The 26,942-nt window shown below is 42.4% G+C and overlaps 2 protein-coding genes across 14 annotated transcripts in view; both read right to left on the bottom strand.

Moving 5' to 3' along the window:
• Positions 1-508, bottom strand: part of LOC104673019 (O-acyltransferase like protein) — a 76,610-nt gene extending 76,102 nt beyond the window's left edge. The window contains 1 exon segment of the mRNA XM_030925826.1: positions 358-508. Coding sequence (XP_030781686.1) covers positions 358-508 — 151 coding nt within the window.
• Positions 509-11,062: 10,554 nt separating this feature from the next.
• The window catches only part of ZNF532 (zinc finger protein 532), a 129,764-nt gene continuing 113,884 nt past the window's right edge, over positions 11,063-26,942 (bottom strand). For 4 of the 13 annotated variants that reach the window (XM_030926052.1, XM_030926049.1, XM_030926050.1 and 1 more), the window contains exons 7-9: positions 18,164-18,276; positions 15,622-15,769; positions 13,055-13,549 (exon numbers count right to left, since the gene is read on the bottom strand). In XM_030926052.1, coding sequence (XP_030781912.1) covers positions 13,055-13,549; positions 15,622-15,769; positions 18,164-18,276 — 756 coding nt within the window. Of the gene's footprint in view, positions 13,550-15,621; positions 15,770-18,163; positions 18,277-26,942 lie in introns of all 13 variants that reach the window. The other 9 variants (XM_030926053.1, XM_030926056.1, XM_030926044.1 and 6 more) reach the window with 5 other exon arrangements.

Here is a 26,942-nt window from a genome sequence, read left to right as displayed (position 1 = left end):
GTAGAGATGGGGTTTTACCATGTTCGCTGGGCAGGTCTCGAACTTCTGACCTCAAGTGATCCACCCACCTTGGCCTCCGAAAGTGCTGGGATACAGATGTGAGCCCCCCATGCCCAGCCTTTCATCTTAAGAGGGTGATCTTCATGAGATTCTTCTGGCTAGACTGATGGTAAAGCCTCCTACATTAAAAATTCCTCCTCCCTTTTTGATTCCTGGAAAAATGCAAATTAAGGCCCATCTTCTCTTTCCTTTCTGGTTCTGTGTCTTTAATTCTCAAGAGTTTATCTAGAATGTTCCCAGCACAAACCTCCACTGCCCTGTGTTCACCTCCGCAATGGGCCAGGGAAACCTACTTACTTCTTAGAGTGTATTCTTTGGGCTTCACTGAATTCAGATCGGAAAGGAATTCATCAGTATCTTGTATGCACTTCAGAGAAATGTTTCTTGCAGGAAAAACAAAAGTAAATTGAAAAGACAGCAGGCAAAATAGTAGAGTCAGGCCCATCATTGTCTCCTAACCTGTTAGGATAAGCCTCACATCTTGGATCAACAGCCTTATATTTATGAAACACTGGTGTCTGATATGTTGCAGGTAAATGGGACATGCTCACTCTTTAATAGGCAGAGAGACAAGCTGCGTCTCCCAGCCACCTGCAAAGCGGCCAAGATGAACAAACCATGGAAACCAATTTATATACAACTTGTTATTGTTGAGTAACACAGCACTGTGGATGTGGGGGCCGCTGACCACCTGGCTTCCTTTGGTTATGCAGATTAACATTTCCAGTTAACATGGATAAGCTGGATTTTCTCTGGTTAGATGGCCTGGTATACATCTCTGGGTTTCAAAAATATAGTGACTATGTTAAGTGGCAATATTTGGCTTTTGTCCAAGAAGGATGATGAACTCGTAAAACATTTGGATGAATGGTAAGCAAAGAAGGACTTCTCCGTGATGGTCTGCATAGGGTATGCATCTGCTAAAGCATGTGCTGGACTTTGAGAGCGGTATCAGCATGGGAGTGTTGAACTGCCCCGTGGGAAGGAAGTTGTTGCAGCAGGACAAATATGCACACACATCCACACGTGGGAGTTTGGAAAACACATCCTGGGAAGTCAGATGCTGACGAAGGACCTTGGGAATGGTACGCAACTACTTTAAGGAAACATAAAACGTGTCGATCTGGATTTCTCACAGTGTAAATGTTCTTTTTCCAGAAAGACTTGCTTTAAATAGTAACTTCCATATATCTCCATTTAAAATGGGAAGCAATTTCTGTAGACCTTGTTTACACTGCTGGAACACATCTGCACTTGTGGGTGGCTGTGACTTAGTTGTACTTCCTGCTGCCATTTGGCTTCAGAGCATCTTCTATTCTAGCATCCCGGACCACCCCTTTCTATGCACACACCCCGCCGCCTCTGACTTCGGTTCCTTTGTTCATGCCCTGCCCTCTGTCTGGAGTGACCTTCTCCCAGCTCCGCTCCTGCTGGGCATCCTCATCTATTCCTACTTATTCTAAGTAGGTGTTGGCTCTTCCAGGAAGCCCTTCTGGGCTTCCCCTCTGAGAGTAGGCTATGAGAATAGCCTGTTCTCTCTGCTGCCTAATTGCTTTGCACACTCCCTTTACCTTCTCACTTTGAAGGTATCTATTTCTGCCTCCTTTTTTCTTTTAGACTGGAAGCTCCAGGAGGGCAGGCGCCGTGCTCTTTTTATCATCCTGGGATGTTCTCAGGCCTTCTAGGTAGTGATTAAGAGCCAAAGCTGTTCCTTACTGGCTGTGTGACCTAGAGCAATTGTGCTGTCTCATTGATCTTATCTTGAAAATGAAGATACTCATAGTTTCTACACCTTGGAATTATGAAATTTAATATAAAGTATTGAAAGAAGGCCAAGTGTGGTGGCTCATTCCTGCCATCCCAGCACTTTGGGAGGCCAACGCAGGAGGATTGCGTGAGCCCAGGAGTTAGAGGTTACAAGGAGCTATGATTACACAACTGCACTCCAGCCTGCGCATCAGAGCAAGATCCTATGTCTTTAAAAAAAAAAAAAATGTTAAAAGTATTGAAAGAGGCTGGGTGTAGTGGCTCATGTTTATAATCCCAGCACTTTGGGAGGCTGAGGGGGAGACTCACTTGAGCCCAGGAGGTCAACCAGCCTGGGCAACATGGTGAGATCCCTGTCTCTAGCAAAAATTTATAAAATTAGCCAAGCACACACCTGTAGTCCCAGATACTCGGCAGGCTGAGGTGGGATGATTGCCTGAGGCCAGGAGGTCAAGGATGCAGTGAGCTGTGTTTGTGCTATGGCACACCAGCCTGGACAACAGAGCAAGACCCTGTCTCAAAAAAAAAAAGTATTGAAAGAGTTCCTGGCCTATTATAAATACTCAAGAAATGCTACATATTGTCCTTATATTCTAAATGCCCACTACATACCTGGCAGATAATATACCAGTTATCCTGATAATGTATCTACAAGGGGACATTAGGGTATCTGACCTTTTGTAGACTCTTAATAAACAGTAGGTACTGTGGCAGTTTAGGATTTTTTTTATCGGCTTGAAAAAAACATTCAGGCACACAAGCTGAAATAGTTAACACACTATCAGGTAAATAATTCCCTGAAAAAAAAAAGACAGATAATTTAGATCCAAGTTACAAAGGGGGGCAGCTTTAAAACACAGAATTTTCTAGTCAAAACTACTCAAAGATGAACTGGGGCTCTTTCTTTTTTTTTTTTTTTTTTTTTTTTTTGAGACGGAGTTTCGCTGTGTCGCCCAGGCTGAAGTGCAGTGGTGCGATCTCGGCTCACTGCAAGCTCCGCCTCCCGGGTTCCCGCCATTCTCCTGCCTCAGCCTCCGAGTAGCTGGGACTACAGGCGCCCGCCACCTCGCCCGGCTAGCTTTTTGTATTTTTAGTAGAGACGGGGTTTTGCCGTGTTAGCCAGGATGGTCTCGATCTCCTGACCTCGTGATCCACCCGCCTCGGCCTCCCAAAGTGCTGGGATTACAGGCTTGAGCCACTGCGCCCGGCCTGAACTGGGGCTCTTTCAAATGATATCATGGTCTCCAGCCTTGGAAGTGCTCAGCTGTTGGTTGACCACGAATGAAGGCATTAGAGGGATTCAAGCCTCAGATGGTCCTTGTACAAATTACTTCTTAGGTCTCCTCTAACTTTGAAATCCTCTGCATCTACCTTCAAAAGTATTTTCGGCTGAGCACAGTGGCCTCTAATCCCAGCACTCTGGGAGGCTGAAGCAGGCAGATTTCTTTGAGCTCAGGAGCTCAAGACCAACCTGGGCAACATGGCAAAACCCCATCTGTACAAAAAACAAACAATACAAAAGATTTTTTTTTTTTTACCATTAATGCATTATTATTAAACACCTCTGAAAGTGTTGTCTAATTGAAGTCGACACTGAAATTTCGATGCAAAAATGAAAGCATCCAACTTGGAATACATAGATAAATCAACAACTTGTAGGAAAAAGGAAACCAAATTTGGTGCCAGAAACCAGGGTTTAAGTCTTGGCTCTTACAGAAGCAGGTTCAGTTTCCCTATCTGTAAAATTGTGAACTCAGCCCAGTTCACACAGTTGCATTATAGCATGAACCTAAAGCTCATGATACAAAAACATTGATAGAATCCCGAGTCCTAAATAAATGTTTGTTAGCATTAGAGCTCTCACTGCCAAGTTGCTTTTTGGGTTTTGATTTGCTTAACCATCTTTCTACCTTAGGAGAAGGTAAGGGAGGGGATTGAAAAAACTAGAGGTTTACATAATTTGAATACAGTCAGTCCTTTGTATCTGCTGGTTTCAAATCCATAGATTGAAAGAAAATATTCAGAGGGGGGAAAAAACAACTTTTAAAAGTACAAATAAAAGACAATATAGTGTAACAACTACTTACATCATATTAGATATTGTATGTACTGTAGAGATGATTTAAAGTATAGGGGAGAATGTGTGTAGATTATATGCAAATACAAGACAATTTTATATCCGGGAGTATCAGTGGGTTTTGGTATTCACAGGAAGTGGTTCTGGAACTTTTCCACTGCCAATACCAAGGGAAGTCTGTATGAATGATTAAACAGAAAAATCTCTGAAACTTGGATTTATTCCCAGGTTAGTTGCTGGTGTCATGTAGTCACTGAAAGTAAGAATGACATTGCTTTTAGAATTCAGCATTAAATACTTCATCTTTTTCAAGTGGGGAAAAATATAATGAGCAGAACTCACCTCTACATTTTAATCATTAGTAATAAAAACCACTTATGATGGTTTAAAAATACTATGTAAATAAAAAGGAAAAAGAGGATCTTACTTCTGGGTAACTAATAGCTCAAGATCCTTCTGTTTGTCCCAACCCCTAAGAAAAAAAAAATTATGACTAATCAAGGCTCAAGGAGGCTCAGTCATTTTACAAAAATATTTTAGGTAACTGTTTTGTTTTTTGTTTTTTTGCAAGCAGTTTGCTGGGCATAAAAATAGGACATGAAAATAAATAATGCCTTCGTTTCCTGAAAGCAGGCCTCTAACATTTCCGGAAGCAGCAGCAATCAACTGGCTGGTGCTATTATTTATGACACGGTCACGTTATTCAAGTAACTATTGAAAAGGAAAGGGCATTCGGCCTCCCATCACTTGGCAATGGGTTTGAGAAAACAAGGATCAGTCTCGACTGTCAATAAGGATCACAGGGGAAAATATAACTAATACCCACTGCTCTCAGGCTAGAAAAGGAAGAATGCCTCTTGCAATGAGAGGAAATGGCAGTTTCAGATAGAAAGCAGGCAGAGAGTTCATGGAAAATCTTAGAACATTTGTCCAGGGGATGGCAGATATTTAGCACATAAGTGTATCATGTCAGGCAGTGATAAGTGCCAGGGAGAAAAATAACAGGGGAAGCAGAGATGGAGAGTGGCAAGGCAGGTGTGTGCTCAGTGGGGTGGGCACATTTTAGTAAGGGAATCAGGGAAGGCTCTCCAGGCAGGGGACTTCTGTGTGGACCGGATGTGAAACATGTGAAAAGCCCTCATGAGGAGAACTGGGGAAAGAGCATTCCAGGAGAGGGAAGAGCATGTGCCGAGGTCCTGTAACAGGAATATGAATCGTGGATAGGAACTAAAAAGAGGGAGTGACGTGGGAGTGGGGGGAAGTGACAGGAGGTGAGGTTAGGTATGGTGACGGGAGCGGGGAGGTCTTCCGGGGCTGGTCTCATAGCAATTGAAAGGCACTCGCTTCCATTTATCTTGGTCTCTTCTGAAACCATGGATACTGGCACGTTGTTTAGCTAGTGTCTTATTCAGAGGGAACCAAGAGCCTAAACTTTAGGTTCTCCCCATGATGTTGCCACTGCTTGTGTCCAAGACAATCCAGTAGTTCCTTAAAGACAAACTGACTTCCCTCACCTTGACAATTCACAAAGTTACTCTCAATTCAGAGTCACCACGGCCATTGCCACCATGCCACCATCATGCCACCAGACAAATATGTTTAACTGGCCTGCTCTCTTGTATCACCTACTGAAGAGTCGAGTAGGAGCATAGTTTTGGTCACTCCGTGCCTGAAGTTAGGCTGCTGGGAGTCAGGGCGAGTGACCTTCTGGATTCCGCAGTGGGAGGTAAGATCCATCTCTTGCCAAGATTCATTTAATGGCAGGTGCCCCCAACACTGGAAAGGGAAGTTCAGGTGCTGAGCTGAACTGGCAAAGTAGAGACATTCATTATTCCTGCTTACAGATGCATCTGTTTCCACCGTGGAAAGGGTGGAAGATGTTGCTCTACTTCCCATTAACTCTTGTCAACATCACACCATCCTCTCTGATCAGCAGACCTGTGCCTACCTTGTTCTTTCTTAAAAAATAACATTTGTTCTCCAAAAATAACCAATCCAATTAAGCATGATTTGACCTGAAGGTTAGGAAATGACTCATGGACTCGGGCGAAACCCACACTTTCTGGAACTGAGTTGGACTTGGAGGTATACTATGGTGGACTCTAATTATAGAACTCCCCCGGGTGAAAACATGGTCTTGCCAAGGATTGTGTTTGCAAACAGATCTGCCATGGTCGTGTAATGTACAGTTCTAACTATAAGAAAAGCTTGAGGATAAGCAACTTGGAATAAAATAGCATGGCAAATTTAATAATCAGTTCCCTTAAATACTGGGAAACATTATAAATGTGCTACGTGATGAGTCAGAACTAACCTCATAAATTGAATTTAGAAACTGCTAAGGAATATCTTCTGGGAAGTGCGATTCTGTTTCCTTGCATAAAAATAACCCCTAGGGAAAAGGTATAATTCCAGGAGAAACCTGGCAAGGTAATTAGAAAGGGTAAATGTAGAATCTGAAGTACCGTGTTCCATCAGAGAGCCTACCTGTATGGGATGAGATGCATGTTGACTAAACAGGCATAGAACACGCACTGCTGAAAGTGCATGCCAGGTGTCAGTGATCATTATAACCTTCCACTCGGAAACCCAGATCCTTCGTCCACCCTTCTTTGTCCTGTTTTGTGCCCAACCCACGGACATTTATAAACTATTACTGTGGCTGCTTTGTCCTCTAGCTTGTATTTAGCTTTGGCATGTGGGAGGTGTGGGCAGGAAATCTTTGAGTGTGATGAGATGGCTTACCGGTGATTCCGCTCCCCACACCTTCCTGGCTTCACTGTGGCTCTGGCAGTGGCTCCTCCTGAGTGCCCTTTTCCCACAGCTCCAGCTCCAGCTCCCACCCCTACTCAGGCTTCTCAGGCCTTATTCCAGCGCACAGCTCTGTGTATATAGTACCTTCCTTAATTTCTTGAAAGTTAAACCTTTTTCAGTGTGCTGTACTGCATTCTGCTGGGACTGTAATTGAAACAGGATCTAGGGTACCCCCAAATCTAGATTTCCAAAGAAGGCAGCAAATATGAATGAGCAAATGCCCAGAAAAATGTAGGCTAAGATCATGAAAGCTTTATCCAATGTATTGAATCTTTACTAAAACGTTCAAAATCCAATGGGACTGTGAAGAAAAAATGGATGTGAAAAGAAAATACTCTGAAAAGACTGAGAGAAGCCAAGTCTCAAATTCAGCCTCATACTCAAACCATGTGAATTGAGGCTGGGCTGTTCAGAATGGGTTGACTGGGGGTAACCGTGACTATAGAATGACAACTCGCTACTCCAGAAACTTCTAGTAGCACGAGGAGAGACTTTTTGCAGAAATACGGGCATTTCTTGCTATAAATTTCCCTCTTAGAACTGCTTCTGCTGCATCCCATAGGTTTTTGGTATGTTGTTTCTATTTGTCTCAGAATTTTTTTGATTTTCTTTTTTAGTTCTTCTTTGACCCATGTTGTTTAATTTCTACATATTTGTGAATTTTCCAAGATTTCTCATGTTACTGATTTCAAGTTTCATACCATTGTGGTCAGAAAAGATACTTGATATAATTTTGATCCCCTGAAATTTGTTTAGATTTGCATTGTGGCCAAACATATGATCCATCCTGGAGAAAGTTCTGTGTGTACTTGAGAAAAATATGTATCCTGTTACTGTTGGATGGGATGTTCTGTATATGTCTGTCAGGTCATAAAGTGTAGTTCAAGTCCAATGTTTCCTTATTAAGTTTCTGTCTGGACAGTCATCCATTATTGAAAGTGGGGTATTGATGTCCCCTACTATTATTGTATTATAGTTTCTAGCTCCCTTCAGATCTATTAATATTTGCTTTATATGTTTAGGTGTTTCATTCAATGTTGGACACATTTATATTTGTTATATCCTTTCGATGAATTGACTCTTTCATTGTTTTATAATGTCCTTTGTCTCTTTTGTTGCTTTTGACTTAAAGTTGCTTTGTCTGATGTAGGTATAGCTACCCTCTGCTCTCTTCTGGTTCCATTTGCATACAGTATCTTCTCATCCCTTCATTTTCAGTCTATGTGCTCCTTAAGAGAGAGCTGAGTCTCTTGTAGGCAGCATACAGTTGGGTACTTGGGTCTTTTTTTTAATCCATTCAGCCACTCTGTCCTTGTATTAGAAAATTTAGAAAATTTAACCCCTTTACATTCAAAGTAACTACTGATAGGTGAGACCTTATTACTGCCATTTTATAATTTGTTTTCTGGTTGTTGGGAATGTATTTTGTTTCTCCCTGTCTTGCTGGTTTGTAGTTTGCTGTAGTGGGATGTTATGAATAATCCTTTCTATTTATATTCTGTGCATCTACTATAGATTGTTTTCTGATTACCATGATCTTTATAAAGAAAGACATTCACATTGTCATATTCCAAAGGCTTACAACTAACTCGGTAAGGATGTGAGATTCAAAACTGAGAAAACAAAAACAAAAATTGTCAAAGAAAACAAGAAGTTTCAAGGATCCATTTAAGCAGAGTGTATTACCCCTCCTGAGTAGGAGCCAAGTTTTTAAGGTAGCTAACTAAGGGTAGGTTCCTTATTTAGAAGATGTATGTTAAAATTAAGATACAATCTGGAATCCTTACAGCATCTGAAATTTGCAAAGTGTGTGTGTGTGTGTGTGCATGCATATGCATATATGTGTGTGTAAATTAAATGGCATAAATAGCATCCTACATTTGGCACATTACTTTTTATTTTCAGACTATCCTTTGGGATAGATGAAGGGTTCCTCTGAGTCATATTTTATAAATTTCTTGGCTGCCCAAAAATTTCAAGAGGAAATTTCACTGTTGGTCAAAGAACCTAGGATGGAAACTCACTAGCCTGCTGACACTGGTGAGGCACGCCCACCAGAGCTTCAGGGTAGAACAGCTGTTCTTTGGACTACTTGCTGTGGTAGGAGTAAGGAATTTGCAGAAAATGTGTTTGGGAGGAAGAAGTGGTCTTTGCCATGCAGTGTAAGCCTACATTTTCCTTTTTCTCATTTTGCAAGTAACATTTTGCTGACATTCTTCTGTATGCATTTGTTACTCAGCTATTGATGTATCACCCAAACACATAAAAACAAAAGCATATTTTGTATGTATACCTGAAACTTAAGATCATCTTCCTGGTGATCAGCTCTTAATGTTTACTTCCATCTATATATAAAGTAAAAAATATATATGTATTATATATTTTATGTATATATTATATATACATAATATATATATATATAATTTTTTTTTATTTTTTTTATTTTTTTTATTTTTTGGAGATAAGAGTCTTGCTCTGTCACCCAGGCTGGAGTGCAGTGGCACCATCTCAGCTCACTGCAACCTCTGCTTCCTGGGTTTGAGTGATTCTCCTGCCTCAGCCTCCCAAATAGCTGGGACTACAGGTGGGCGCCATTTGTATTTTCATTAGAGACAGAATTTCACCATGTTGGGCAGGCTGGTTTCGAACTCCTGGTCTAGGGTGATCCACCTGCCTTGGCCTCCCAAAGTGCTGGGATTATAGGTGTGAGCCACCGTGCCCAGCCTACTTCCCTATTTTTAAGTAACCTAAACCTTGAGAAAAAATTTAAGGAATCACATAAGCTTGAACTTTCAGATCAGACTTTCTCTGTATTCTACATTAAGAAACCCTCTGGAAACTATATCTGAAATGTTACTTACAGCTGAAGCCACTTTCCAAGCCTACTCCCACTACCCTAGGTCAAGTGTTCCTACTGTGTCAGGACCATAGCTATGCCAATTTAAACGTTAATCCTGTGATGGCCAAATACTTTCAGCTTCCTGGGCACGTGGGAGGATTGCACTTCCCAGCCTCCTTGTGACTAGGTGGCTCCGCATGACTGGTTTTGGCCAGTGAGTTGTGAGAAGTGGCACCTGTCACTTCTGGGCCACAGCATTTCATTGCATTTTCCCTCTGCCACACAACTGGCAGCTTTTCGATAGTGGGGTAATGGGACAAGGAGATACGGAGCCATGCCTCTAGCCAACCCACAGTGGACACTGAATGTGAACAAGAAATGCCTTGTGATAAGCTATTTAGACTTAAGGTCATAACCACAGTATAACCCGACCTATCCTGATTGATATACTCCATCCTAAACACTGCCACCCATTAACCGGGTCCTATCACTCACCTGTCCAAATGACTACCTCTATCAATACAAACCCCTTCATTCTATCATTCACAGTGGTTTTTTTTTTTTTTTTTTTGAGATGGAGTTTTGGTCTTGTTGCCCAGGTTGGAGTGCAACAGTGTAATCTCAGCTTACTGCAACCTCCGCCTCCCAGGTTCAAGTGATTCTCCTGCCTCAGCCTCAGAGTAGCTAGGATTACAGGCACCTGCCACTGCACCCAGCTAATTTTTTATGTTTTTAATAGAGATGAAGTTTCACTATGTTGGCCAGGCTGGTCGTGAACTCCTGGCCTCAGGTGATCCACCCACCTCGGGTTCTCAAATTATGGGGATTACAGGCATGAGTCACCATACCTGGCCTCATTCAAGGGTTTTTCCAACTTGGCCTAAGCCTATTCTTTCAGGCTTAGCTCTCACTTCTGCACTCAAGAGTACATGGACTTCCTAGGAATTGAGCATACCTCACGTTATACTCCTCCTCAAATGCACACACCCAGCATCTACAACTAATGAAGAATGGGCAGAATTTATGTCCCAGCATGATTTTGTTGAGCATTCACTGTTGACCCAAGTATTAATGTCTTTCATTAATGGCTAAGATTTTCTACACTACCTTCCCAGTTCCCTCTAGTCCCCCTTTCTGGAACTTCCATTAAACGGAAGCTAGATCTTCTCACTTTGTTCTTGATTCCTAACCTCTCTTTCATATTGGAAATGTCACTTTATCTCTGTGCTGAGGCTAATTTTCTCAAGGGCTATCTTCCAGTTTACCAATTCCCTCTTCAGCTGAACAATCCAGGTTTTCCCCCAGGGTTACAGCATTGTGTAGTGTTTTTCTGGAATCTAGATTTTAGTTTCTTCATTTTAGACCTCTGGACATTTTAAAAAACTTTGTTTTCTCATCTATGTATTTAACAGGTGTTAATTTTATATTAAGCATCTCTGGGTACTTTAGAAAGACTTTCAGGATATTTATAAAGTCATGGTGCCAAAAACAAAAATTCTGTATCATGTTTTGTACATACTTTTTATTTGTTGAATAAATGAATATTTGTCAATATGTACATAACCACATAGAGCGAGCATTAGATTTAGAAAGCAAAATATTTGGGTTCTAATATGCAAAGCCACTTACCAGCTATGAGGGCTTCGGCAAATAACTGAATCTGAGCTCAGCTTCCTCAATTGTAAAAGTAGGTTATTCGGACCTATGTGGCTTACCACACAGGCTTATTGCAAGGTTCAAATGCAGAAACATAAAAGTGCTATGAATACAACTTAGAGCAATACAACCATAACAAGTAACAGCAATGGAATTTCAAGCTGAAATTCACACCCTCGGATTGTACCGATGTACTGATGGAGTCAACGAGAAAGTGACAAAATAGCTGATTACTAATGAGAACGAATATGCCATTCTTCTGAGTGGGAAGAATTCTGCAACATCCTGTAGCTTGTCCCTGCAATTAATCACTTCCCAAGCTTCACAAAGATGTCAGAGACCCACCGTCAATAACTCTCTCACAGAAGCACAAGGGCCAAATGTCCCACGTTTATTTACATATGAAATGTGTTTCATACAGTTATGATGGAGTGCATAACACCTGACAGCAGCAAGACCTTTCGTGGAACCGAACGTTGACTACAGTATATCATGCAAGTATCTATATATACACAAAAGAATTCCTTTTCTTAAAAAAAAAAAAGTACAAAACATGTTCAGGGATAAATACAAGATATAAAATGCAAAAGAAAACACAAAACGAAACCAAAAAATAGAACTCTCTCAGAGAACTATAAACGGAAGGGACAGAAGAGTACCTCTGCTGCATTTTAATAAAGCAGAACTACCGACGTTAAATATACTCTTGAAATGGCTGAACTAAACCCGGGTGGCTCAGTGCTTAAGGTAACGGCCAATTGCAATACACAGGCGGCTGCATTGATAAGTCGGTGGTTGAAGTTGTGCATCCCGACTCTAAGTACCAGAACGTTTGGCAGTAGCACCCAGAACAGGAAACACCAACTCTTTTGACAGCAAAGGGTTAAGTCAACTGATTTTTTTTCTGTCAAGAGCCAGAGAAATACTTGATATTCTTAGTTGTGTTTCTGTAATAGTTAATAAATTACATGACAAAAACCTGACTATATAAATCTATTGGTCTAACTACGTATTTGTAACTTTTATAGTAGTCCAGCCCTTTCGTTACTTTCCCTCCTTGTGCTCTTAAAGCCGGCCTTGCAGATCTGCCCAGAAAAACAGCCCCATTTTTTTTCTTTAAAATAGCCTTCCCCATTCCTCAAAATGGAATTGAGGAAATCAGCATTCCTTATTAGATTCCTGGCTTCAGTTTTTATCCACCCCGGGAAAGGAGCAACCTGCAAGGCTACTTTAAACACCCTTGGGCGTGGCCTGAAGACAAAGGCAGGCCCACAGTGGAGCGCAGTTGTCTCAAATGTGAACTCACTCCCTCAGGGCAGGCACATCGAGGAAGTGCTAAGACACTTAAAAGTTCCTAGTGTTTTTGAGACCCACAATACTTACAATTTATGTAGTGAATTCTAAAAATTAAAAACACTAAAAAAGGCATTATTTTAGCCTGTAATTAGTCAACCCATTCAAAATCCAAACATACAAAATGGTTTATTTGAATTCAGGAACTGCCCCTGTTACTAAGAACTCTGTTTTAAAGAAACAGTACAAAAAGAAAAATTCTAACCCAAAACAACTCAAATGGTTTTCCACTAAATACTGATACAAACATGTAACAAAGAGTATAAAAAGTTATTCATTTAAATATATACAAACTCTTTGAAACTCAAATACTGTTTTAATACTTATCGAGGATATATACGACGAGGTGAAGGAAGGTACGCTGAAAGAGAATATATTGCAACAGCCTAGACAGTACTGTTAACTCTATTATACTGCAAACCTTTTGTAACAAAAATGTCTTTTTTATTCCAATGTGGACAGGGATTTTCCTCATGGAGCATCTGTGGCTATTTCTCGGCTGAGCTCATCCTTTTGGATTTGATGAAGGCCATGCCGTGTGTCCGCATGTGAGTGTTTAAGGCAGCTTCAGTTTCAAAAGTTTTTGCGCACACTTTGCACTTTCTGTCTGACACGGCGCCATCGGGGGATTCATCCTCGTGGCTGGGTTTGTTCTCCTGTTGGTTATCTTCCCCAGCCCCATTTTGCTTGGACACTGGCTGAGGTTCCTTTAACTTGTGTACGATGAAGAGGTGCCTGGATAGAGAGACATGAGACGTGTAGCAGAGGCCACACTCCCGGCACTGGTAGGAAGAACCATCGGATTTGTGCTGAGGGATGTGTTCGTGGAACTGCAGCAGGTTTTCAGTGGTGAAGCCACACACGGCACATTTGTGAACCTTAAACACATTGATTTTCAGCTTTTTCAATGGTTGAGTGATTGCTCCTCTGGGAGGCCTGAACTCCAGAACTGGTTCTTCCAACTTCCGCTTGGGACTGGGGACCTTTCAGGGAAAGAGAGCAAATGATACGATTGAAAACCATTCGTCCCGGTGGCTGATAAATGATCGGTTCTCTTACTTTAGAGCTGCCAGGAAAACAAGTGCTGAACGCTTTGGGATTTAGGGGCTTTACAGCTCTGTGTCTGCCACCCCACCCAGAGGCCCATGCCTTTCTTCCACTCCAGACAGAAACCCACTAGCTGTTGTTACCAGGCACTGCTCTGGCCACTGGGCACAGCAGCGGACAAATGAGCTCCTAGCTTCCTGGAATTTGTTACAGCGGAGTTAGATGAACTGAAACAAATTAGAAAATACGCAGCACGTCAGACCCAGGACAACCAAGCAGGGTGGGATGGAGGCCATGGGAAGCAATGGGGGTGTATGTGTAGCTGCTAGGTGATGTGGTATGGTCAGCGACGGCCTGGTGACAGGTGACATTTGAAAAGAGACCTGATGCAGTGTGGGGAAAGCAGTCAAACATAGGAAGCTGTTGAGTGCCAAGGCCTAAGGTGGGAATAGGCTTGTGAGTGGGGGACAGAAGGGTGGCCAGAGCCAGTAGGAAGGAGTGCTCAGGGAGCCCGCAGGAACCAGGGTCCGAGAGATGCGGAGATGGACTGTAATGCCCCTTGTGAGAAAGACAGTCAGCATTTCGCTTTTCGACTGAGAGCCACTGGAAGCTTTCCCTACCCTTTCTTTCGACATCATTTCCCCTGCTGCATCTGCCATTTATCCTTCCCTTCCAGGGCTCTAAATCCCACTTTGAATCCCCTTCCCAAGCCCATGTGTCCCTCCTCTCTGCCCCAGCTTTTCTGCTCTGTTCATGTGCACCTTCACATGTGGCCATGACCTGAAGCTACCTTTGCACACACTTTCTTTTTTTTTTTTAAGACGGAGTCTTGCACTGTTGCCCGGCCTGGAGTGCAGTGGCACTATCTTGGCTCACTACAACCTCTGCCTCCTGGGTTCAAGCAATTCTCCTGTCTCGGCCTCCCGCTTAGCTGGGACTACAGGTATGCACCACCATGCCCGGTTAATTTTTGTATTTTTAGTAGAGACGGGGTTTCACCATATTGGCCAGGCTGGTCTCGAACTCCTGACCTCGTGATTGTCTGCCTCAGCCTCCCAAAGTGCTGGGATTACAGGTGTGAGCCACCGAGCCTGGCTTCACACATCACCAGGAGCACTTGAAGTATTGTATTTTAATGCCACACCAGTCTGACTTGTATTCTGATGAGGTTTTACTCAATGATTAACTCCCTGAAAGCATACATAAGCTTTTACTTGGTTACATTCCAGACTTAGCACAGCACCAAAGACAGGAGGGCTTTTTAAATATCTTTTTTTTTTTTTTTTTTTTTTTTTTGAGACAGTCTCGCTCTTTTGCCCAGACTAGAGTGCAGTGGCGTGATCTCAGCACACTGCAACCTCTACTTCCTGAGTTCCAGCGATTCTTCTGCCTCGGCCTCCTGAGTAGCTGGGGATTACAGGTGAGCTCCACCATACCCGGCTAACTTTTGTACTTTTAGCAGAGATGGGGTTTCACCATGTTGGCCAGGCTGGTCTCGAACTTCTAGCCTCAAGTAATCAGCCTGCCTTGTCATCCCAAAGTGTGGGGATTACAGGCATGAGCCACCGTGCCCAGCCTAAACTATTTCTTTAAACTTTTTTTTTTTTTGAGAGAAAAGTCCTGCTCTTGTCCCCCAGGTTTGAGTACAATGACTATCTTGGCTCACTGCAACCTCCGCCTCCCGGGTTCAAATGATTCTCCTGCCTCAGCCTCCCATGTAGCTGGGATTAAGGCGCCTGCCACCATGCCCGGCTACTTTTTGTATTTTTTGATAGAGACGAGGTTTCACCATGTTGGCCAGGCTGGTCTCGAACTCCTGACCTCAGATGATCCGCCCGCCTCAGCCTCCCAAAGTGCTGGGATTACAGGCGTTGAGCCGCTGTGCCCAGTCAGTCTGAATTTTTAAAACTGTAACTATGCAACAAAAACTTAAAAAAAAAAAAAAAAAAGAATGGGAAAAGCAGGTCAACACAATTTCACTGTAAAGCAAACATCTGCAGTGTTAGACCTTGGTGTCTTCTTTTATTTCTGTTTCCTCCTCATTGGTGGCGTCTGTCATTTCTTTCAGGTCAGGGTCCTTGATGCCATGCATCAGCTGGACGTGCTTCTCCAGCATCAGTCGTTTGGTAAAGGTACGTCTGGAGTCTGGGCAGTGCCTGTGGGGTGAAAGGCAAGGAGATAACGCACTTGCTGACAAAATAAGCTCCTGTGGAGGAACTCATGGTTGAAGGGCCTCCCGAGCGACCCGTTCACACGGACAGGTCCAGTGAGCTCAGTTCACACCACAGTTCAACATGCAAGCAGCCATTTTGCTAGGAGTGTTCCTTTATTTACAGGTCTAGATGGCTTTAATTTTAAAGAGAAAATATTGCATTTCAAAAGTTTTCAATGACTCAGTATTTTCAGAATGAGCACCATGCTGAACACGTTAGTATAAAGTCCCTCCTTGACTCCTTCGTGCTGCTATTAATTATTCCTATCCTCTGCCGTGACAAAGACATGAGTGTCCAGCCCAAATGCCTCCAAGCACAAAAGCAACATGCATGTTTATACTCATGGTAGTTGAGTATGTGTGTTCACTCAGTAGATGATAAGCAGATCAAAAATAGTTTTTCTTTGAAAAATAATTGACCTCTTTTCTTTAATAAAGCAGGCCAAAGATAGTTTAGAAAACAGGTTGGCTGGGTGCAGTGGCTCACGTCTGTAATCCCAGAACTTTGGGAGGCCAAGGCGGGTGGATCACCTGAGGTCAGGAGTTCGAGACCAGCCTGCCCAACATGGAGAAACCCTGTCTCTACTAAAAATACAAAATTAGCCAGGCATGGTGGTGCATGCCTGTAATCCCAACTACTCAGGAGGCTGAGGCAGGATAATCAGTTGAACCCGGAAGGCAGAGGTTGCAGTGAGCCGAGATCGTGCCATTGCACTCCAGCCTGGGCAACAAGAGCAAAACTCCGTCTCAAAAAAAAAAAAAAAAAAAGGAGGTAATGGCCCTAGTCATTATGGCTGCTATAAAACCAGGTATTAATAATGCTACTGCAGGGAAGGACAAAAAGTCTCTTGTGGTCTCAAATCTGCCTTCAAAATGGCTTCGGAGGAATTTATAATGATTGGCCCTAAATCCTGATGACATCCTATTAGAGACCTTTGCACGGCAGTGGCAGGCGCCAGCATCACCCACAAAGGACGGGGGGGTCTCCATGAGGATGAATTTTTTGTTGGCCATAAGTTAGTGGAACAATCCCAGCATTTTATGGTAAGTTGATGGGGAAATAAACAAAACCTATCAGTGAAGCATTATGGGCCAGACCTCCCATTGTCATCTTGGCCCAGAGCATCCTTCTAAATTCTGATTCTTTTGATTTGGTCTCAACACATAGACTTTATTCATAATCACTCTTATCTCACTAAACAGCTTCAACTTCACTGAATCAGATGATTCCTACCCAATTATAACTCCCTGCAAATCTGATAGCCAACCTTCATGACTCTCCCGATCCATAGGGTCCACCTGGCCTGCACTGACATCCATGTAACATTTCAGTGCTTTAGCCTCAGGGTCCTTGGCTCTCTCATGAGACATGCTTTCTTCTTATCAACCCACTCCAGGCACATTCCAGTTGAGTGAGTGATAGACTTTCACTAATGATGAGATATGTTCTGGTGTTCATGTATGAAGTAGCAGCTTATAACTGTCCAATGCAGTCTCGGTTGATGTTGGCCCACCCAGTCCCTTGGATTTGGTCACAGGCTGCCCCACCTTCGGTGGTGACTGCCCCCAGCCAACCTCTTTTCTAAACTATCTTTGGCCTGCTTTATTAAAATAGGTCGATTATTTTTCAAAAATTTCATAAATTCATAAATATAAAAACATATCAGTAAATACTAAGTAAAGCGACTACCTAATTTGTGGTAGATAGGATATGCTGTGACTGCAAAGGGGCCCAGCCGAGGACTGAATCTGTGACCAGCCCTGAAGCTAGCCAAATCACCTCGGTGTGTGCAGAGAGACCATGTACTGCCAATCAATCGCTCCCCCAGGACACTCAGGGATCAGGCTGGGTGCCAGGGCTCACGCCTGTAATCATCCTAGCACTTTACAAGGTCGAAGCAGGTGGATCACCCAAGGTCAGGAGTTCGAGACCAGCCTGGCTAACAAGGTGAAACCCCATCTCTACTAAAAATACAAACATGAGCTGGGAGTGGTGGTACGTGCCTATAATCCAGCTACTCAGGAGGTTGATGCAGGGGAATCACTTGAACCTGGGAGGCAGAGGTGGCAGTAAGCCAAAATTGCACCACTGCACTCCAGCCTGGGGAACAGAGTGAGATGGTCTCAGAAAAAATGTACATGAGATATGCAAGAAAATGCTCCTTTTTATTTTCATATTTAAGTGTGACAACCCAATCTAAAACCTCTATGCCAAAACAATAATAGAAATGTAATCTAGCAAATGTGGAGCATAGCAAATTGATGGTACTACACTAAAAACCTTCCAGAGGTTCCTCCTGAGTCTTCTGACTGCGTCCCGTTAGAAACCAGGACTTACGAGCAGGCGTACACTTTCCTGATGCCTTTGTGCTTGATCCGGTTGTGCCGGCACAGGCTGTGGGACGAGCTGAAAGACTTGTCACACTGGCGGCAGGGGTGTTTCTTCATTTGCTGGAGGAAGGAGAGAAAGTCACTTAAGAGAATGAAAACAGATGCATTCAAACAATTAAGAACTCTTTTGTAACAGTTTAAATCATTATTACAGGTCCCAAAATCCAAAACTGAGTGTTGACATGACACTACACGTGGAAAATGTCATGCCTGACCTCATGTGACGGGTCACAGTTGGAACTGTCTCATGCACAAATTTAAAATTATTTTATAAAAGTACCTTCGGCCGGGCGCGGTGGCTCAAGCCTGTAATCCCAGCACTTTGGGAGGCCGAGACGGGCGGATCACGAGGTCAGGAGATCGAGACCATCCTGGCTAACACGGTGAAACCCCGTCTCTACTAAAAAAAAAAATACAAAAAACTAGCCGGGCAAGGTGGCAGGCGCCTGTAGTCCCAGCTACTCGGGAGGCTGAGGCAGGAGAATGGCGTAAACCCGGGAGGCGGAGCTTGCAGTGAGCTGAGATCCGGCCACTGTACTCCAGCCTGGGCGACAGAGCGAGACTCCGTCTCAAAAAAAAAAAAAAAAAAAAAAAAAAAAAAAAAAAAAAAAAAAAAAAAAAAAAAGTACCTTCAAGCTATGTATATAAGGTATATATGAAACATGAACAAATATCACAATTAGAGTCCCAAGATATTATGTATATTTGAATATGCCGAGATCCAAAAACATCTAAAATTCAAAACACTTGCGTTCCCAAACTTTCAGTTCAGGGATACTCAACCTGTATTTAGGAATACAGTAACAAAACCAGAAAACTTTTAAAAAATATATAATAAAAATAAAAATGAGGACAAGGCTGAGGTAACCATGACGGGGCTAATTTTAGGAGGATGGGTTCAACTATCATAAGGGTAAAAAAAATTCTCTCTCAAAAACACAGGTTTTTGATTCAACACAAACATCCAGGTATTTGAAATAACATTATATAAATCTTTTACTGAAAATATATGAAAACATATCAGTAAATACTAAGTAAAGCCACTACCTAATTTGTGGTAGATGGAATATGCTGATTTAGTATGCCATGTTAAATGAAATCTCTAGCTACCCTTTAATGACTAAGTAATTATTCATTATATAAAGGAAGTTTTCTAGAAGGATTTTTGTTTTAAATAATATCACTTGTTCATCTCAAGAACACATAACTTTGAAACAATTTGGAGGAGGCTGCCTGCTGGTATACTTAGCGGATGAGGGAGAGAGAGACAGCAAACGCTGTCAAGTAGGTAAGCCGAATTTTCTTATATTTAAAAGTTTCCCACTCAGGCTGAGATATGTTAATTGAATGCATCTCCACGCAGAACCTTTGAGGTAAATTAGTGGCTTATCTTTAAAACAAATTCTTTGGTTATGACATGCATAACAGTCTAGAACTAAACAATGTCATATTACAAGGAAATTAAAGAGCTGTCAAGCCTCATGAATGGAACAAAATCTGGCTCTAAACTCATTAAACACTGAAGTAGGAAGAAGTTTTCATGTGAGATAACATTGTGATTGCAAGCTACATTAAGAAGTGATTGCAAGCTACATGATAAAGAAATGATTACATTTTTTTGAGACTGAGTCTCATTCTGTTGCCTAGGCTGGAGTGCAGTGGCGTAATCTTGGCTCACTGCAACCTCCGCCTCCTGGGTTCAAGGAACTCTCATGCCTCAGCCTCCCAAGTAGCTGGGGCTAAAAGTGCCCACCACCACAGCCAGCTAATTTTTGTATTTTTAGTAGAGACCAGGTCTCACCATGTTGGCCAGGCTGGTCTCGAGAACTCCTGCCTGAAGTGATCCGCTGGCCTCAGCCTCCCAAAGTGCTGGGATTACAGGTGTGAGCCACTGTGCCCAGACTGATTACAATTTTCAAAATCATTTTCTCATTAACTGCTTGACAAACATGTCCTCGTTCAAATCGGCAGGCAAATCAGAGTGGCTGAGTCTGGCCGGCAGCACCTAAGATGAGCTGGCACCTGGTCTCTGCCTCATGAATCACAGGACCTGGGGAAAGCCACTCAACCTGCACGAATGTCCACTCCCACCCCTGTGAGGTGGGCTTGCAACAGTGCCTGCCTCCCAGGATGCTTCGAGACCACCGGGACAATTAACAAAGGGGACAGGCAGCGTGGGACACACCAGTCAGGAAATGCTCTTGTAATAGTCAAGTTATGCATCCAACTTCCACTTAAAAAGAGTAGAAAAACACTGTCTTTTAAATAAACCAAATCAGTCTGGTAGATATTCAAAAGCGTCTTGAATCCAAAGGAGAAAATTTCTTCTCCAAGTTAAAAGTTATACCAATGCTGTTCATCTCTGGGGGAAACAACAGGAGAGAGAACAAAGCAAAGAAGCTGGTGCCACCCAAAAATATTCTTAAAGATTTGATTACACAAAATGAGCCAAGAGCAATCCCTAACCTTTTGGATTAGCATTTATGCAGCCAAAGAGTGAATAAGAGGTAACAAGCCTTTATTTTAAAGCTTTAAAGTCATGAACAATAGTTCTGTATTTCAATGAAGATATTTAAAAATCTAGTATCTAATGCTTTTTACATTTTCTACATATAAAATCAACTGGGGCCGGGTGCAGTGGCTCATGCCTATAATCCCAGCACTTTGGGAGGGTGAGGCAGGCGGATCACGAGGTCAGGAGATCGAGATCATCCCGAGACCATCCTGGCTAACACGGTGAAACCCCGTCTCTACTAAAAATACAAAAAATGAGCCAGGCATCGTGGCGGGTGCCTGTAGTCCCAGTTACTCAGGAGGCTGAGGCAGGAGAATGGCATGAATCCCGGGGGGTGGAGCTTTAGTGAGCCAAGATCAGGCCATTGTACTCCATCCAGCCTGAGAGACAGAGCAAGACTCTCGTCTCAAAAAAAAATAAACAAAACAAAACAAAACAAAAAAGTTAGCCAGGCGTGATGGCGGGTGCCTATAATCCCAGCTACCCCACCCAGGAGGCTGGGGAGGAAGAATTGCTTGAACCCGGGAGGCAGAGGTTGCAGTGAGCCAAGAAGATTGTGCCATTTGCACTCCAGCCTGGGTCCAGCAAGGCTGGATTCCAGCTTGCACTCCAGCAAGGCTCCATCTCAAAAAAATAAAAAAATAAAAAAATCAACTGAAAGTCAAGACATCTTTCTAAAAGCAAGACTGCTTCACCAAAACAGATTATAAAGAAAAATGTATCTAACAATATAATAGGGCAAGAGACCCCACAGAAAGGAAAATTAGATTTCCTATTAAGGTGACAGGTTTGATATTATATTTCTTCTTGTGTAGTAATATTAACATCAAGACGATTTTAATACAGAAATGCCAATAAGAAAACCCTAAGGTAAGAAATCAGTAACTATTTTCAAAAGATGAATCAATGTGTGAGAGACATCCTTCTGTTTCAGCATCTTTATGAGAAATGCAGAAATGAACTCTGCAATTCAAAAATAAGAGCAGGGTTTCCAATTCACTGGTGACAAGAAAATGAGGTTTAAAACACCAGTTTCTGGATCAAACCTGCCTGGTCACAATTACCTAATGACTTTCTTCCTGTTAGATTTTAAAAACAAACTTATTCAAAGGTGCTTTCCCCAATTTATTTTCCTAACTTCTGTTCCTCAGTATTACTAGCTCCTTCTGCTTTTATAAGTTTAAAAAGTGGGGCCGGGCGCGGTGGCTCAAGCCTGTAATCCCAGCACTTTGGGAGGCCGAGACGGGCGGATCACGAGGTCAGGAGATCGAGACCATCCTGGCTAACACGGTGAAACCCCGTCTCTACTAAAAAAAAAATACAAAATATTAGCCAGGCGAGATGGCGGGCGCCTGTAGTCCCAGCTACTTGGGAGGCTAAGGCGAGAGAATGGCGTAAACCCGGGAGGCGGAGCTTGCAGTGAGCTGAGATCTGGCCACTGCACTCCAGCCTGGGCGACAGAGCGAGACTCCGTCTCAAAAAAAAAAAAAAAAAAAAAAAAAAGTTTAAAAAGTGGGAAAACGGCATTCCAGTGTAAAGCCCACCACCGTCATTCTAAGACTTGAGGCCGTTTGCTTCCTCCTGGCTTTACTGTACTATAAGCTGAGATTGAGGGCTTTGAGTGGACTTTTTAACGGTTAACTAAGATCAGAAAAGGAACATGTCTTCCTACTCGGTTCCGAGTTACTTTGTTTTTAAATAGAACTCTTCAAAGACATAGTGAACTGATAAGCTGGCAGGGTTCCCAAAGTTTTTAACATAAACTTTTTGAGAGTAAAATATCAAAATAAACACTTGGGTGCACTTCCTAAAATTTCTTCCTCCTCTCACTTTTGGCTTTCACCTTCGCAGCTTCAGGGAAGCAAGCATTAACCCGCCTCCTTTTCTCCAGTGATGGTGCTATGCGTGCTCTACCCCGTGCTGCTTCTGTGCTTGGGATGGTCCTGCCTCGACAAGCCGTTCTTCCTGGAGGGCACTTGGTGGACGTGTCTCGGTTTGCCATAGGGCTTCCCTCACAATCAGAAACTTCCCATTCTCATAACTGGTCCTTTCTGTTTCTCTGCTTACAAATCTGTTTCCGGTGACTTTGGGGAAGTCAGAGGGAGAAAAGTCGTAACTTCATACCCAGATCTGGGGAGGCATCCACATCTCACCTTGTCCTGGGAGTCCTACCTGCATGAGGCATCTGCCTTGCGCCAACATGCAAGAGCCTCCTTAATGACCACCATGCAGCCAGAAACTCCCACAAACTTAAGACTGCAGGGTACAGGATTATCCTCAACCCTTGTTGACACATGCCCTTCAGCTCCATCATCACACCTTTTTATGAAACAGGAAAAACCAAGCCAATGACGTGATTTAAATATAGCACAGCAGCAGGCAGTCCCTCCAAAATTCACTCTTAAAGCTCTGATCCCTTCCCACTGGGCAATCTATTCTAATGAAGAGACCGGCACACTTACTATAGCCTATTTCTGCTGTAAGGCAACATCTGTGCTCCTAAAAATGACCGCACTACGCAAAAATTCAACAATAAAAACAGGGTCTCTAGCAAAAATGGAGTCACAGAGACAGCACTCAAGACTTTGTCAGTGACACATCAAATGAAAATATTAACTACGTAAAATGGTTAAGAAATGCAAAAAAACACTGCACTTTACCTTGAAGAAGACCTGCAGTGAGCTTGTGCAGGTCAGAGGGTTACAGCTTGTGAGTTACTGGGAAGTGGGGAAAGGAGGGCAATCTTAGTGGAAGGGAAGCTTGCAATACCAGCTGTGGATGGCTGTGACCCACAGTGAGAGGGAGGCGCTGGTGAAATCGGGGATGTGTGTGTTGTGTGTATGTGTGTTTTGTGTGCTCCTACACAACTCCACAGTATTCTGTAGTCATGTAGTATTTCTCAGGGATGAAATCACACATAAGCAAACATGAAATTCAGGTTAAGCTCCCACTATTCTAATAGATCAGTGGCACTGGAATAAATTTATATTTTCAGCATAAGCGTTATAGCGGAAGTGACTGTGTTCAAGGTTATTCACTGCACCATCGTGGACAGTGGGTCCATCAAAGGAGAACTGGCTAAATACATGCATGCACTCATACAAGATGCCATGCTGCTACAGAAATGGAGGGAAGATCTCGATGCACTGATATGAAAAGAACCATAACTACTAAGTGGAGAAAGTACTGGTATACAAAATTATAGACGGAAGCTGTGTTCTGTGTTAGAAGAATGAGAATATACATGCACATATGCTAAATAGACTTCAAGATAAGAAACTTAAAACTTAAAAACTTAAAACCTCACCATATTCCTTCATATTGTTTAAATTTTTAAACCATGTGAATATAGCACATATCCAAAAAAATTGTTACTGCAAAAAAAATTGAGGTTTGAGATACAGTTTATAAAATCACTTTTTTAAAAGTAGAGTTCTTTGAATAACTGCCACCACAGTCAAGATATAGAACAATTGTGTCATCCCCCAAAATTCCCACATGCCCCTTTATAATCAACCCCGCCCCCTCGACCCCACTCTTGGCAGCCACGGATTTGCTTTCTATCTCTGGTTTTGCTGTCTCCATTTGTCATATAAGTGGAACCATACAGTACACGTGAAGCTTTGAGTCTCGCTTCTTTCACTCAGCATAATACATGTATAATTCCTCCAAGCTGTTGGGTCTATCAGTATTCATTCCTTTTCTCTGCTGAGTAGTGTTCCAGTGTGGATATGCCCCACTGTTTACTTGCCAACAGAAAGCCATTTAGGTTGTTTCTAGTTTTTGATATTATGAATAAAGCCACTACAAATGTTTACTATAAACATTCGTCTGTGAATATGATTTCTCTCGGGTAAACACTCAGGAGCGGGATTACTAAGTCATGTGTTAAATAGGAAACTGTCTAGCTAGAGTGGCTATTCCCTGCACGCCCACCAGCAGTGGAGAGGAACTCCCACCGTTCTGCCATCTTTTAGCATTTGGCATTGCCACTTTATTTAATACAGTCATTCTACAGGGTGGCCAGTAATATTTTGTTGTGGTTTTAATTTGCATTTCTCTAATGACTTATTAAGGTAACAAAAAAATCTTTCTGGACAGTTGCAGTGGCTCATGCCTGTAATTCCAGCACTTTGGGAAGCCAAGGCGGGCACATCACTTGAGGTCAGGAGTTCAAGACTAGCCTGGCCAACGTGGCAAAACCCTGTCTCTACTAAAAGTACAAAAATTAGCCAGGCATGCTGGTACATGCCTGTAATCCCAGCTACGCAGAAGGCTGAGGCACAAGAATCACTTGAACTCGGGAAGCAGAGGTTGCAGTGAGCAGAGATAGCGCCACTGCACTCCAGCCTGGGTGACAGAGCAAGTGAGACACCATCTCAAAAAAAAAAAAAAAAAAAAAAAAAAAAAAAAAATATATATATATATATATATATATATATATATATATATATGTATTTCAATTAGTGGGTAAAACACCAACTTATAGTAAGCCTCTTTCTCCAAAAAAAAAGCCTACTACCACAGTTTTGTTGTTTTTTAATTATTAAAGGGATGTTTGGGGGCATTTTCCCTCCCCCATAAGCTCCTTGAGAACAAAAGCTATGAATTGTTCATCTCTGCATCCTTGGCATTCAGCATACAGAAAACAGTAAATACTTACTGTGGGAATGAATAAATAAACATTAACTGAACACAATTATCTACTTGGAAAATATCAGTAGGTTCTACAAAGTAATCACGGAGTAACGAATTTAGGATAAAGCGCTGGACACAGAGGAACTCTGCTTATTTCCTGCAAGATGGGCGAGACATGACAGTGTTAAATACTGATTAAAAAAAAGAGTCTGTAATAAATGAAGAGACTGAGGATAGAGGCGAGAGATGAATGAATGAGCAGGGAGACAGGGAGGGATTCAGACACAGGAAGAACAGCTCCTCCTGTGTGACCAGAGCCAAGGCGTCATCCAGGGACAGGTGTGATGCTTATTAAAGTCAGGGGTGGGTGGGTGATGAAGGGGCCCAGATATGGAGGGAATTCCTGCCCAGCAGCTTCCATTTTCAAAGTGAAGCACGTATGGTGCATCTAGACTTCAGACTCAAATAACTGTGGCCTTCATTTTCTTATTTCTTTATCAAAGTAACAAATACTTATTGCACAATGTAAAAGAGAAAAGACTGCTTCCAATCTCACCCATCAAAATAACCGCTGTCAATTTCTAATGACACAGCCTTCCCATTTCTTTTCTGAATATACACACTGACGTGTATTTATATTTATAAAACTGATCTATATTATACATGTTGGCTTTTAACCTGATTCTTTTTCACTTGTAAAACACACATATCCACACACGTTGACAGTTCTGTTTTGTTTTCTTTGTTGTTCTTTGAGACAGAGTCTCTGTCACCCAGGCTGGAGTGCAGTAGTGCAATCTCAGCTCACCATAGCCTCTGCCCTGGGATTCACGTGATTCTCGTGCCTCAGCCTCCCAAGTAGCTGGGATTACAGGCATGCACCACCACACCTGGATGACTTTTGTATTTTTAATAGAGGCGGGGTTTCACCATGTTGCCCAGGCTGGTCTCAAACTCCTTACCACAGGTGATCTACCCACCTCAGCCTCCCAAAGTGCTGGAATTAAAGGTGTGAGTCACTATGCCCGGCTAGTTCTGCATTCTTAACAAGTGTATCGTATTCTGTTGCACAAATGAACCATGAATTGTTTATCTTCTATTAATGATTCAAGTTGTTTCAAGTTCTCAGTAACTACAGATACAAATTTCTGTAATCAATTATTTCCTTTGTATAAATTATTGAAAGCAGTCTTTCTAATATCAAGGTTGTGAAAAATGTTAAGCCTCTTTAAATGCCAAACTGCACTAAAGAAGATTCATTCTACCACCACTAGCACGTTCACCAAGGGAGTTTCCAACACCAGCTCTAGTCTTCAACTCTACCAAAGTGATAGGTAAACAGTCAAACAACTTTTTCTCTAAATGGCCAGACAAGTATGTTAGGCCAGAATCCCTAAGGTTTCTGTTGTAACTACTCAACTCTGCCCTTGTAGTTTAAAACCAAGAAGAGGCAATAATAATTATATGAATGGGTGTGACTGTGTTCTCATAAATTATTTCCAAAAACAGGTGGTGGGCCCATGAAACGCAGTTTGCTGATCCCTGACTGAGACCACTGTTTCACATTCAACAG

Source organism: Rhinopithecus roxellana, chromosome 21 (assembly GCF_007565055.1).
Source record: "Rhinopithecus roxellana isolate Shanxi Qingling chromosome 21, ASM756505v1, whole genome shotgun sequence".
NCBI lineage: Eukaryota > Metazoa > Chordata > Mammalia > Primates > Cercopithecidae > Rhinopithecus > Rhinopithecus roxellana.
The sequence above is the reverse complement of the archived record's forward strand: the minus strand, read 5'-3'. Positions and strand labels throughout refer to the sequence as shown.